At 38.0% G+C, this 15,480-nt stretch overlaps 1 protein-coding gene across 1 annotated transcript; it reads right to left on the bottom strand.

Annotated features, from left to right (window-relative positions):
• Nucleotides 1-1,488: 1,488 nt before the first annotated feature.
• LOC139734842 (guanidinoacetate N-methyltransferase-like) lies at nt 1,489-10,623 on the bottom strand. Its single transcript, XM_071645629.1, has 4 exons — nt 10,423-10,623; nt 4,275-4,484; nt 2,871-3,049; nt 1,489-1,677 (listed from the first exon to the last, which is right to left on the bottom strand). The coding sequence occupies exons 1-4, from the start codon at nt 10,607-10,609 to the stop codon at nt 1,537-1,539; spliced, it is 717 nt and encodes a 238-aa protein (XP_071501730.1). The 5' UTR covers nt 10,610-10,623; the 3' UTR covers nt 1,489-1,536.
• Nucleotides 10,624-15,480: the final 4,857 nt, after the last annotated feature.

The raw sequence follows: 15,480 nt of genomic DNA, 5'->3' as shown, positions 1-15,480 counted from the left end.
AAATGAAATGAAATCTTAGATAACAACGCTAATGATGATGATGCAGTGACATTATCACGACGGATATAAGCCGCCAAATACCGATTTCTTGCCCTTCCAAATAACATAGAATACCACAGAAATAGTACTGGGCATAGGTTTGAACTCAAAATCTCGATAGTCAAATCTAAAAAGTCATTAATAACATGCCTCATTTAATCATAAATGTATAACTTTTTTTTCAAAACATTCACAGATTTCCGATACTTTGGCATGAGTTGGGTAAAATACAAAGCCTTTCATCCCAGCATATAATTACAACATAATTATCTGAGTCAACTACCTCTTAGTAATTTCTCTCCTTTAACGTCAGCGACTATATCAGGAAATTGTGTGATGTAATCATATTAAGATGATGTTAATGATAATGCAATATCAAAAAACTATCGTAACGTATGTATTGATAGACAAATCGAAGTAATTTTTTTTTGTCTCATCTCTCAACCAACGTTGTACTAAGTTTAGCTGTAACATTATAGTGTTTTTATTTCCAGTACAGAAAAGTGCGAGAAATAAAATACACTCAACACGAGAACAGGCAAACAGACTTAAATGCATCGAATCGTACCAAAACATGGGTCTCCAGTGATCGAATATCAATGGATACAATGCGATATACTTAGTATATACTGAAATGTTCTAATTACAGGGTAGAAATAACACCAAAAGTATTTTCTTGTTCTATTTTCAAAGATCATGCAAACAAATTCATCTACAAGACCATTCGTCAATAGCACCGCTTTAAGCTTGATGATTTTGGAGTGTATAAACCTGTTTGCTAAATTTCGAAATTCTATCAGGCCATCAATTATGCTTGACATAGCAGTCATACGAACATTTTTTTTTTTTAAAGCTATACTGTCCCTAAACATTCATCACAAGATCAGCTCATTAATGAAGCTCATTAACTGCTCTACCTTACATATAAGTGTGGCATTTGATGCCACGTACATGTAGTTGTGGTTTCCATTTTATGTCATGTGGACTTGTGAGCCATGCACTCTAGTGAGTGAGGTGATCTAACAGTAAATTACAACTTTCAAATTAGTATACTACTTTCAGCTGTTCAAGATAGAATCAATACAGAATAATAGTTATATGAATGAATGACGTTACAGGAAATATACGAAAGAAACAAATGCAGCGAACTGCACCCCTCCAAGCTGCGTATGGTACACTTTGAAGCATCAGCGATGACATTACTGATTGCACTGGTTATCGCAAAAATAGTCAGCCTACTTGATAAGATAGTAATGACAGTTATGATTGCGATTATACCTTCTTTTTTTTTTGGGGGGGGGGGGTAATATCAATGCTCATTTGTCATGTTCGTATGTACCTTTTGCAACAATCACAATCGTAAAATATTAAAATCGAGTTTGAAACAGTCCTTCCGTTCACAAGGAAGTTGACTGCTAAACTCTTGTAACAATCAAAATCAGCCTCAAATGTAGAAAACTTGATATTGGAAACAATAAAAAATCGTCCTGGAGAGATTTACGCTTTGACAATGGTGGGTGTAATCATGAAATTGTGGGAGTAGTAGCGGCATTCAGCTGGAGGGCTTATCGGCAGGAGCGCCGTGGATATATTTTCTTCAGCAAAGCCAGCTTTCACCAGATGATGAACTTGGGTCTCCTGCAAAACAACAGCAAAAAGAGATCGTTATCAAAGCAAGCAGAGACCAACCAAACAGTCAATGAGCGCTCACTCAAAGACATTCACTATTAAGGAAGGGACTCGTCCGGGATTGGACCTTTATGACGCTCACGAGCTGCGAGCCGGGTGGGGGGAATGCTCCCCTCTCCCACAAACATACCCAATGACACACACACACACACACACACACACACACACACACATATACCCACTTCGACGGGAAGAATTCCTGGATTTGACTCTCGGACAGTTCTGGGCTTAGTTATAATCGTGTATGAATTATTATTCTTTAAAGTTTATCATTACTATTATCATTTTCTTAAGAAACACGTTTTGCGGTCCCTAACTGACTGGTTGGTCCCCCTGACTGCTACCAAATGGATACCAATTTGAAGATCTGCAGACATCTACATAAGGATGGTTTGCTTTGTGTGTATAGAGTGAGCTGTGAGGATATAGAAGAGAATGCAGATGGAAAAATTGAATTCTCACTGTTCTTTATCCAATCTAGTGGGTTTTTATTTTCCCTATTCAACTGCCCCTGAGACAAAACTGCAACCATCTTGAGATAAATCATCAACAATCATCAACAATCACCGTCACAACAATCTAGCAATTTTCAAAGTGAAGAATCTGAATTAGGTAGGCCTACTTACTTACCCACTCATCATTAATATAAACATGTATGCCCCACAATTCAACCTCTCTGGGCTGTAGAGGCACCCTGAACAAAGGCAGCATTTTTTTTTTTCAAGAAATCGAATTCAGTGCACACTGCTTCAATAACGTCATACAACCCCTCCCCTCTTCTATACAACATGTACATCGGAATGAAGTGAAAGATACAGGGACCGTATGCCCACTACATACTTATTATTCAATCACTAATGATACTACATGCTATAAAAGATCAACGCTACATGTTCCGCATCTCATGAGTAGTTCAAATGAGCTGATGTTCTTTCAGCATGATATCGCAGCCAAATAAATGACTTTCCCTATCTATGGAATGCTTCTCCTTCGTAAGCAGATAATGATATTTACTAGTACGTTCCCGTTTTGAATCAGTGATTGTACTCCTGCATGGATCAAGACCACAAAATTGAAACTAGCAAACAAACACACAAAACAAACAAACAAACAAAGAAAATGTTGGACATAGTGTGTGGTACCTTGAACATCTCCTCGATGTCAGTGTACTTGGTCTTCATCAGCTCGCCCCATGAGGTCAAATTGCAATAGGTGAGTACCCCTCCAGGCTTCAGGAGTCGGTGGGCGTGGTTCTCGATGAAATCAAACTGATGGGTGTGCCAAGTGTCCTCTGAGAGCGGATACGTATCGTAGAGTATGCCTGGTGACAAACCAATAATGATTTAAAAAAATCGTCACTGTACGGCCTGCTTGTATTCTGGGAGAAGAGAAGAGAAGAATGAACTTGAAACGGCAAAGAACACATTTCTTACAAATCGGGTATGAAATCTGAAAGATATCAGATTTCAAAAGTTAAAGACGAGGCGATGTTATCCCTTCACGACTTTCCCATTTACCTCACATACATCTACATGCAATTTCTTTTTTTCTTCCTTTTTCTTTTTCTGGAGGGTTCTGTAGAAGTAAGTCTACAAAAGAAGCAATTACATCTTTCTAACTGTCTCAGCGAACAGCTGGTGAATATAAATGTTGCAATAACCCAGCAATGACGATGTTCACGCGGGAAAGGGTTGTAGCTGCAGAACTGTAGAACAAAAAGGACTATTTCCGTAAATTTTGTTTGAACCAATGGAAGAGCTGCCAGTTGATGACAAAATTTTAAGAGCGTTTATTTGACTGCCTTTTTGGTTTTGTTTTTATTTCATAAGCTTATCTACTCGTTTTTGTACATTTGTATCTCTATCCCTTGATATCGAGGGAAAATTCTTGCGAACAGATTGAATAACGGAAAGACTGACAATGAAGCAGACGTACAAAGAGTATCTGAAGTCGAAAAAGCAGTGAATAAATACATTGGAAAAGTACCCAGATTTGGGAATCAAACTATTTTTAGACCCCTTTATCGTCTCTCACTACTGCAGATACCAGTACTACCCTGGTGGCAAATTGAAAGAAGAAAGGGACATGTGAGAATCATAAGTGATTTTGATATTTGCCAAGGTAAAATACATTTTCTTCTAGAATATTAGCAATTTATGATATCCAGGTTGAATGAACAATGAAATATCATTGCCACACGTCTTATGACAGCCAATTTGTCGAAATGTAGGCGTGGGTAGCAGTAGACGTCGCGTATGTAAAAATAAATAAATAAATGAATTAAACAAAAAGATAAGGAGCATCACGATTGCCACTCTGGACCAACCCATAGAAAAGAAAATGACAATGATACTCTGGAGTATAGAAAATACCAGTACCTGTAAAAACAAAATAGATAACAAGATAAATCTTCTCTCAGTACTGTTTACATATTTATATACGTACATACATACATACATACATGTATGCAATTGTGCGAAGCAGTAGTTTAAATGGTGTTAATATCTGTTAAAAAAAACAATAAAAAAAACAAACATTGCATGTACCATCGAATTGGCAGTCCGATAGAGTTGGTACTACATTCTCCCAGAATCCCTTGAGAGGTGTCACCGGGCGGGGCTGCGTCTTGCGCCATTCTTCCAGGCGCTCCAACACACCATCGTTGCATTCGATGATGACGTGCTCGTCAATCGGGGCTCTTTGAATCTTGGTGGCCGCAATGGCTAATCCGAAACCAATTTCCAGCACACGACCCCCTTTTGAAAGGCGACATTATAAAACACAAAATACTCAAAATTACAAATAAGATGGACTGCTGAAAAATGGGGGGGGGGGGGGGCCCTCCGGCCTAGTTTTGGTTAAATTGAGAGTGAATGACGAAGTACAGGACTGGTATAATATTGTTAAGGACCTTTGTGGCATTCGTGTTGATTGGGACTGGGAGGTAAAATTTCCGAGATCTCAAGACTTGGAATACTCATGAACAATCACAGAGCATAATAGAATGCTTATTATTTCCATTGCACCTTTATGATGGCTTGTGGTTATCCTGAAGAAAGCGAACCGTACAATACCCTCTGATAATAATCTAATGACTGTGTTCATATGCGACTTCATTGCGTCACATACACTCTGTAGTGTGCTCAAGGCGCATAATTATACTAGTGTACCCTGCCAGCAAGGGCATAGAGGGAAGAGGTGATGGCCCGTACAAACATCCCTCTGAAATTGGCATAAAAAATGAAAGAAGAAGAAATGTGATATGCACTTGTATTAATTTCGGTATACTGCATGTCACTTGCTCGCTCGTAAATAGAAATATCGACTTTAAAAAATAAATGGTTCAGATGTTGAAATATATACCATACATGTACCAGCATACCTGCTATGCCGAGCACCACTCGAGACCATCTAAAAAAAAAAAAAAAAAATTACCCACGAAAAACAAAACAAAACAAAACAAAATGAAACCAAACGGCAAACGATGATGACTCAGTCAGGATACATGGTAGCCCAGGGATGATCAGAGGCGACGATCCTACGGGAGCGAAGGGGCAGTTTCCCTCCTCCTCATGAAAATGTTGTGGGCAAACATATTATATAAATGACACCTTACTTGCTACGATTGGGTGTTCCTGGAATGCACAATATGACCGAGTATGAGGGAAGGTCAAATGTGAAATATTGCAAAATAGAGCAAACGTGTTATGTCAAACATTATAATTCCCATTTGCTTTGTCGTTTCAGGGAAGGAATGTGCTTCAAAAGAATGCATTGTGAGATTATCATTAAATTCCAGGCTTCGTGCATGAATTGAAAACTGCAGTAGTATGTGCAGATTCAAATAAAACATAAAGGTTGACGAAACAGTCATCTAATGTCTAGGAAATGGGAGTTTTTGAAAGTTCTGTCATTTTAGCAGTGCTTATTCCATTGGACTTTTTCCACCAAAACTATTATTATCAATAGCAGAATTTTTGCGACTTTTCACTTTTAATCTGTCCCCATACTTAGCTGTTTTGCACATTCCAACGAATCCAAGAATACCCAATCATAGCAAGAGAGGTGTCGTTTTAAAGATGATTAATCAGGCTTTCTTATGTCATATTTAATGAAGATGATGCGGGTATAAGAGAAATATGATACATCGAACTTTAATTACAGAACTTACTTTGAGGACTTTATAACACCTAAAGTGTGCGCCAAATCGGTGAATGACAATCATAACATTAACAATGCAAAAACTCCCTCGTATGAGAGGGTTATATCCCCCTCCTTGATCCCACACCCTCCACACGCAGGCTTGTGCCGAAAGGGTGGGTTGGGTGGTGGCGCGTCGCGTTAATGGGAACACCACCCTTCGTCCAAAGCCCCCCCCCCCCCCCCCCCCGGTTTTGCCGAAAGGGTGCGTTGGGAGCGTTGGGTCGCGTCGCGTTGACTGGAACCCCACCCTTCGTCCAAAGCCCCCCCCCCCCCCCCCCGGTTTTGCCGAAAGCGTGCGTTGGTACTTTTTCTCATGTAATATTAAAAGACGAGTTTTGAATTTATATTTAACCTTCAAACAACCATTTCAAAGAGGCTATCGTCCGGATCGGTTTACACTCTATTACCACTTGGTCTACAGCCAGTTGGTCTAATAGACTGTTCAATATCAGTTGGTCTAATAACCAGTTGGTCTAGCCATCATTATTATTTTGATAGGCCACTACTAATTGTTAGTGTCTATTGAACGTTGGACTCGGCTTGTGCCGAAAGGGTGGGTTGGGTGGTGGCGCGTCGCGTTAATGGGAACACCACCCTTCGTCCAAAGCCCCCCCCCCCCCCCCGGTTTTGCCGAAAGGGTGCGTTGGTACTTTTTCTCATGTAATATTAACCCTAAAAAAGCCCAAGCTATTTTGACCCTTCCCAGGCCCAAGGGGGGGGGGGGGGGGGGCACATTGTGCCCCACCCCCTATATAACTTTGTTATTGTTTGATGTTTCATCGTCATATTTGGCACATGGGTAGAGCAACTCATAGTCTACATGACCGCATACTTGATTTTTTTAAGGTCACACATAGAGGGCGCTATTTACCAACATATAAAGAAATACATAGGAAGTATGCTAAAAACATGATTTTTCTGTATAATTTCTTTATCCCCAGTATATATGTCTTATCATAGACCAATATTTTTCATATTTGCCGCAAATGATCTGCAAGTCAAAGCTCATTATCTTTTATGGTTGAAATTTCTCAAGGTCACCACATGGGGGGGGGGGGCTATTCATAACAAAATAAAGAAATAATACATTGTGAGACCTGTGATGTATTGTTTGGGATAGGTACATGCATAGCTATCACATTTCATATTCCCTTAATATCGGAATTTTAAGTTTGCAGATTGATAACGTGATAAACAAATTATATTAGAGGTATAACCACGCCGGATATTTTGCCCATACCAATTGTTTTTTTTCCATCAAAACAGAATTCTGAAAATTTCAGACTTATTTTATTATAATCTCGGAATTTTCATGTATAAACTGACAACTAATGAATTACCATCTGTTTCTATCCCCATGTTCAAAAGGAATCGTTCTATCCACTGTTATCCCACTCGCCAGAGTGACGCCTATCACCTTCCCCGTACTCGCACTATTTTTGCAAAGAAGACAATTATATTTACTGGACCTAGATAATGGAATGATCTCCCTCTAGATATCACTTCTTCCTTATCTTTATTCACCTTCAAACGCAAATTAAAACAGTTATTACTTAGTGGATACACACTACCAAGCCTTTAGCAACCTTTTTATGCTCCCAGTCTTTTGTCCTTGTCCGCAGCACCAAGTTATTCAAGTGATTTCATGGTACCGATACATCTTTTAATAATATAGCATTTTTGTTATTCAAACACTGCGAGATTTGTATGCAGTCTGGTTTGTGCGATATCTATGTGGTTCATTAGTTTATTACTCATCGATATTTTGTACTGGTGTAATTTTAGTTGGTCAAGACAAACATATCCGTTCTCCGTGTAAAATTATATGCCTAACTCGGGAACCTACAGTTTTACAAGCTTTAAAGCTTTTATGTAGGCCCCATCATATTTCTTATACTTACTAGTGACATTTTCATACGATGTGACCATGTACATTTGTGTCAAGTATATTTTCTTTTTCTTCTACAATCAAAAGACATGATTGTATATATTTTGTACTCTTGTTTTGTTGTCAATAATTTTGTAATGTCATCTTTGAGAAAAAGGAAATATGAAATAAAATTGAACTGAACTGAATTGAATAACTTGGGTGAAGGAATCAAAATGACACAAAATAGAATGGCAATCTTTTGAAAATACTGTTATTTTCAAGTATCTCTATTATATCTATTGTTTTATGGCATTGTCACAGAAAAACAAAGGAAATAATAGGAAAAACATTTCAGGGCCATAATTACTTCATATTTTGCTCCTTCAGCAAATTTCAGCCAAGAAACGCCCATTTCATACATTATAATAAAATTATTATGGTTAATTGGAATTGGAACAGAAAAATATGAAAATCTGACTGACATGGTGGTCAGTTTATTGTTGCCATGGCAACCAGCAATATCAAATATAGCTAAATTATATATCAAAATGTTTGGAATAAGATTTTAGGAAAAGTCATCAAATTTGGTTAAAACTGGGGCGAAGGAGTGGCGGATGAAAACCTGGTAGGGGGCAAAATGTGCCCCCCCCCCCCCTCCCTTGGGCTTTAAAGGGTTAAAAGACGAGTTTTGAATTTATATTTAACCAACTGATATTAAACAACAAATAATAATTAGACCAAACAGTAATTGGACGAAATGATGACTAGACCAACTGGTTATTAGACCAACTGGCTGTAGACCAAGTGGTAATAGAGTGTAAACCGATCCAGACGATAGCCTCTTTGAAATGGTTGTTTGAAGGTTAAATATAAATTCAAAACTCGTCTTTTAATATTACATGAGAAAAAGACAAGTACCAACGCACCCTTTCGGCAAAACTGAGGGGACTTTGGACGAAGGGTGGGGTTCCAGTCAACGCGAAGCGATCCAACGCTCCCAACGCACCCTTTCGGCAAAACGGGGGGGGGGGGGGGGGGGGCTTTGGACGAAGGGTGGTGTTCCCATTAACGCGACGCGCCACCACCCAACCCACCCTTTCTGCACATTCCAGTAGATCTACCGGGGCACTCCTGTGTGTAGTGTACAGTAAACCCGTGAATGCCCTCGTCCTCGTCACTACAATACTCACTAACACCAAACAGACACTTTCATCGTTTACCCTACTTCACGTTACATGTTAGAAACTTTAAAAAAAAAAAGATGTGTTTAAAAGTCTCGCAATGCTGTCATCCCCGACCAACTAAAAAATAATAAACCTAGATCTAATGTAGATTTCCAGAACAAAGGGAAAGTAGGCCTAACACGTTTTTAGAGACCTGAATTTTTATGAAACAGAATCTGGTCTACATACCAGTCTAGTACTGTAGTAGTACCGGTACCAGGTACCCGGTACTAAAGAACTCGTTAGTTCTACTCAGTTTTAGAGTTTCTAAATCTAACGCTAACGTTATAGATTAGAGGCAGAAAAAGTGTTGTTAATGTTAGTGTCCGTTATGTGGCGTTAGTATTAGATCCTACTCAGTTAAGGCCGTAAGCAGGCCTTAAACGTTAAACTAGCACGAGTATTAACACGACATCTAACGTGAACACGTACAGACAGTAGACTATCCCATTAAAGTACTGTAAAAAAGTGTAAATACTGGTAAGATTTCTAGATCTTACCAGTACCAACACCATTGCACTAGGGCTAGGCCTACTTACTGTTATTATATGCCTAGCCCTAACTCAGTAACTGTTAGCTAGATCGTCTACTATAGCACAGTAGGGTCTAAGTTTACTAGTCTGTACAGAATTCCTCTAGTGAGTAGTAACGGTTAGTAGGGCCTACGGTACTTGTTAGTGTCTTAAAACTACAATGTACTAACTGTTACTGTTAGCACTAGAACCCCTAGCAATAGGACCTACTGCGACCAGCAGCCCCATACGCATATATGCGTATGGGGCTGGTCGCAGTAATACTAACTTAGCACTTATCTAGTTCTATCTGGGCCCTACATCTTAACCATGGCGCCACTCCCGTCGATTACTAGGCCTACACTACCTAGCCCTAGCACTAACGTTAGCAGTCTAAACGATTGTAAGGGGTCCTACCACTGTAAGTCTGTAGATACCAGAATCGAAAAGTAAACACACGTTAGTTGTCTAACTAACTGCTAACACTAGTAACGGTTAGTTTTTCTCTTTTCTTTTTTGTTACTAGCGTTAGTACTACTCTGACTAGGCCTACGTAGTAGCGTTAGAACTTAGAAGAACAGGCTAAACTCGCTGTGACTTTAGAAGTTCTAACATCTGGTTAGGGTTTTACAAGCCCTATATAGACGTCTACTAACGTTAGTTAGACTCTATCACTCAGTCTATTAAAGTAACAATACTGATTAGAGTATAACGTTACAACTTTGTCAATTTTGTCGGATTGAATGTTGATTGAAATCTAACTTCACATTCTAACAGTGAAACTTAACGTTAGCAGAACACAGCCTAATATGTGTCAGATTTTTTTTTCCGGTTTTTTTTTTTTTTTTTATTCAACAGCAATGAACGTTAAAGATTCGAACAATACCTTTCGAAGAGGCGACCTTGGCTAATTCGTGCATGTAGGGTGTTTCCCATCGTTCCATCACCGGCTTCCCCATAATTTCAAGATGAGTGTCCGACCGATTGTAGTTGGCCATTGCGTCTTTCCAGCTCATCTTGCAGTTTTCACCCGAGTCAAATATTGTTTGCTTTTCGATGATGAGGTCTGCCATTATTCCTGCTTCCCGTGATTTTGGAGACTGGGAAAAGCTATGAGCTCGGGTTGTGCGAATTTAGTAGCTTTGTAAATTGTTTCGCTTCGGTAGGTAACTTAAATCACAGTTCGCAAAGAGTTTGTACATGCACTTCAACTCGTCGAGTTGTGAATATCACAACTGTACAGACTACTGCAGACACAGGTAGCTACCCTTGCCTTGGGCCTTGCTGGCTATGCTCAGTTGCGTCTATAAACTGATTAGACGCTAGTAACGTGTTTTATGTCGTCAGTACATGTATTAAAAGTTAGAAGGTCGATGTCATCTCATCAGTATCCAAAACGATCAAGACAAACAATCACTACTATACGTACGATATCACTAATCAAGAACAGGTCACAATCACAGGGCAGAGGTAAGTGATAACGAAGACTACTCGATACTCACTAGAATGTAGGGCCTACGGTGTACTCAAAGATATTTTTCCCTCCTCTCACACTCATCTAAGCTCTTTGAATGTTCCCTACCAAAGACCACAATAATGATTGCACAATCTGTACGCGCAGCTATTGTGTACGTGTACACTGCCATAACATACAAAGAGTATAGGGTGCACACACACCTGCGCTTCACTGGTTACTGGAATACAGTACGTAGCAGCCGGCTAGCAACATCATTGAGTAATGCGTGTAATTTCACAAATTAGGGCCTGTCTTATAAAGACTTGTGATAGAAATCAATCACAAGTTTCTTGTGAGCTGCAATGCAAGTTGCGATTGATTTGGGGACTTGTGATTGATTTGAAGGCTTTATATAGACGGGGCCCTGATTATAGATAAAGCCTGATTATAGTACGTACTCGACAAAATATTTAGATGTAAAAAAGGACTATCTGGCCAAATCATTACATAAGATAATATGCGGAAACAATCATATCACATGCTTCAGTCCCGCGACATTCGACACAGATCGCGGCGCTCTTGAAGGTCCTGTACTCAGCACTTTCGTATCCATAGGTAAGCCTATAATCTCAAATTCCACATACTAGTAACCAAATTGCATTGATTAAAAGTCACAAGACTGAGATACTTTATAGTTTAGGCCTATTTCCAATCACTCGCTGTTTTTATTTAGGCACTCTCGTCAATATCCGTTCCTCTTCACTGATCTCACGTGGATACACCCAAGTCATACCAACATGATAATAATGTCAATTTTACCTTTCCCCAAAATCTCCCATAGGCTTATGAGTTGCCTCTCACCATAAAACTGCCAGCTCGCTCAACAACTTCAAAACCACGTTAAAGAATCATCTTAGTTTATCATGTTGTCTTATTCCACAATACTTTCTTATGACTTCACGAATGATGATCTGAATTAAGGGTCCTACAAAGTGTAATCATGTTTAATATTTTTCTTACAGACACTATAGCCGCATGAATCGTTTTACTGCCTGAGATGGCTGTCCTCTATTATCCATTTTCTGTATAGGGCCTACTCTCCCTGTAGCAATCTCCCTGTATAACAAGTCTGTTGGGCCCCATGTCCCTATTATTTTTTATTGTTTTCATTGTGTAAGTCGAAGTTGATGTCCCTGTCAATGTCGTCAATGTCCGTATGTCCCTGTCTTTGTTTCTATCTTTGTCTATGTCTCTGTCATTGTTCTTACTCTGTTTTTTATCTCCATTTACATGTACTATCATCGCATATTATGGAATATCAAATATCATGTCATCATCATGTTCAGGGCACACTCGTCACAAGTTTGTTTGTTTTGTTACTATACAGATGTGCCTCTGCATTTTCACATTGATTGCATGTTATTTGTTCTTTTTATAATGCCCCTATATCATATGGGGAAAAAAAAGTAATTGGACTTGAGGTACGAACTAAATCGGTCATCGGCAAGCATTGCTATTCCACTATCACGACTATGTCGAGTTGCATGTCGTCACTTAAAGTGACTTTACTCTTCTTCGCGAGCATCACAGCGAACAGATTTTAGTGATCGTGCCATAGATCTTAGTTTTACAGAGGCATTTGAGTGAAGTCGGCAGTCCAAAATTAACCCCTACGTAACTCCTATGAGATACAGTATCCTGAACCACACAATGGAAACCGCAAACATAATTAATTTATAGACATGAGATCATTCTGTACCCCAGGGATCTGTGTCTGGATGGACTAAGAATTGATTATACCATGATAACGTTAAATATACTGTATGTGTATGGGAAGGGTTTCGAAAAATAGGAAAAGTTTTGAAGTTTGACATTTGTATTTTTCTGTTTTGTATATAGGCACCTCTGACTGATTTTGTATCTGTAAGATTGTCAAAAGTACCAATGTGATGGAAATAATTTTCTCCAACTTAATGGGGGATTCAAATTTACACTTCGTATAGGCCCTATATTTTATGTCACGTATATCCGTCAAAGAGTAATTTACAGCTAATCTATAACATGGACAGCTATAGGCTCTTATATCATATCGCATGTAATCACCTCATTAAGATTAATAATGTGATTGATTACAGTGTAACACATTTGCCTAAAAAGATATATCAATTACGTTTAACAAATCACCCTTCCGGGTATGAGATAATAAGGAAGATTCTAGTCCAAATGACAAATTTTGTTTTATTTTCTTTGATTCATTGAAGCATCCGACAGATGATTTAAGAAGCAAAATCTGATAACTGTCGCAGTCAGTTTTCCAGTCATGTCTTGCATGGGTACGTCTATGCATGGTTAAGTGCATTATTGTGCGATTAGGTATTTGTTAAAACCTTCATTGCAGCACTTCATTGTATCTGATCATTTGTGCGAAGTAGGGGTGTACTAGTACTTAAAATGGAAGGTAAGGCTTTTTCAAATTAGTGATGGGCCTATTTATTTATGTATTTATTTATCTATCTATCTATCATTATTATTATTATTATTATCATTATCGTTATTATCATTATTATTATAATTATAATTATTATTGTTATTGTTATTATTATTATTATTATTATTATTATTAGTATTATTTTGTTATTCGTTGATTCGCGCGAGGGTACGATAAGGACTAAATTGTCGTGGCTTCAGGATCTTTATCACCTCGAGCTAAATTTTGGCCGCCGTGATCGTACTGTTACAGATACACAATCTTCCAACCAAGAGATGGCGGCACACTTTAAAAAACACATTGCATACCCAGGGGCACCGCGCTTTGTGCTTTTAACAAATTCTGTCTGGCGCATTAAATAACCAGATGGATTAACACATGGACAAACAAAATGCACAAACAGATGCACAACTCGCACAAGTCGCTTTGGTTTTCTTATGTTTGTATGTATAACGTGTAATCATAATGTATATATTATGTGTTATATATATATATATATATATATATATATATATATATTATATAATATAATTGATATATATATAAATACAGTGCGAGAAGAAGAGCATTCGTGGACGTAGCTATAGTGATCAACGTGCGTGTTTACTGCCGAGCTTTCGGTCTCGCACTGAATATAAATGATGAAGGAGCTACACTGCTGTTGTAAATGGACGAGACCCCTTCTCGCTCTCTCTCTCTCTCTCTCTCTGTCTATTACATATATATATATAATCATTATTATTATATGCCTCATTAAAAGGGATGCATGCACGATTGTACGAATTACTAGAAACAAGGAATGCGTTTCTGATAAACGTATGTACATCAGATTAAAAGATAGTATTCATATATGAATTTTGCTGAAAATTTGTTCTCTCCTGAATAAGCGAATTAGCACAAAAAGAAACAATATAACAAAATACATAGGCAAGTCTGAAATACAAATCGCTCCTCAAGCAAAAGCCACTTGATCAAGCCAAGAAATAATCACTAATGCACGGCAACATTTAATTTGTAAGTGCTTTAATGGCTAATGATCCAGTGTGATAACTACAGAATTAATTTTCCATAATCGTTTTCATCATTATTTTGATGATATATTTTGTCTCTTTGTATACGCTATATAGCACCTTACCATGAAAAATTATACATGTTGAATGAATTTCTAAATTTAGTATTATGTTTCAACAGCACCGACAGTATTCAAAACCCGGGCCGTGTTATACCGGAGGTCATTTCCGAACCATTTTTATAGCGATCTGAAAAAGGGGAGTAAAATTGTGCTTAGGCACAACAGTGAACATTTTATCGAAATCGGATGCAAATTAGGGAACTAGGGAAGTTGCCCTAATCTTACAAGACAGTTTTTTTTTTCAGCATCAGTCACTATAAACATGCGAATGAGTTAGTTGATGATGACATCGCCTCACAACTTGCCATGCACATTGTGTACACAATCTTGGAAGTTTCCAGTTTTGTTTTTTGTTTAAGCGCAATGGGCAATTATGCGCCAGTCCCATATCTAGATTTTTGGAGGTTATTCAGTTTAGAATGATATCATGATCTTACCTTTCAAATAATATAATAAGAAAAAAAATATTGTCATTTTCTCTGAACACGATTAATACAAAATTGTAAGGTGATGACATGTCAGCTCATCCTTACTGTTTGAGAACTGTTCAGTATTAAAAGTAAAAAATGAAATAGCAACATTTCACAATTTCCTAATGTTTTCAACTTTTTTTCATAATTTTGATTAAATGTTCACTGGTGTGGTGGAAAAAAAATAAAGGTATTCTTTCTCTTTATATTAGTCGTTAACTAGTACGGAATTTGCTCTTTAGGAAACGAGGGCGTACAAAGTATATTATTTTGCTTAATAACTGAATTGACGATTAAACAAGCTTACACATGGAATGAAAGATATGTTGTTGTTTTTCTGCGTAGGAAACTAACAATCTTCTCAGCATTTCATATCCCTTCAAACATGAAAATTATTT

Source organism: Diadema antillarum, unplaced genomic scaffold (genome assembly GCF_040938485.1).
Source record: "Diadema antillarum isolate AM-2024a unplaced genomic scaffold, OU_Dant_1.0 seq00000550_RagTag, whole genome shotgun sequence".
Lineage (NCBI taxonomy): Eukaryota > Metazoa > Echinodermata > Echinoidea > Diadematoida > Diadematidae > Diadema > Diadema antillarum.
Note: the sequence above shows the minus strand (reverse complement) of the source record. Positions and strands in the feature narration are given on the sequence as shown.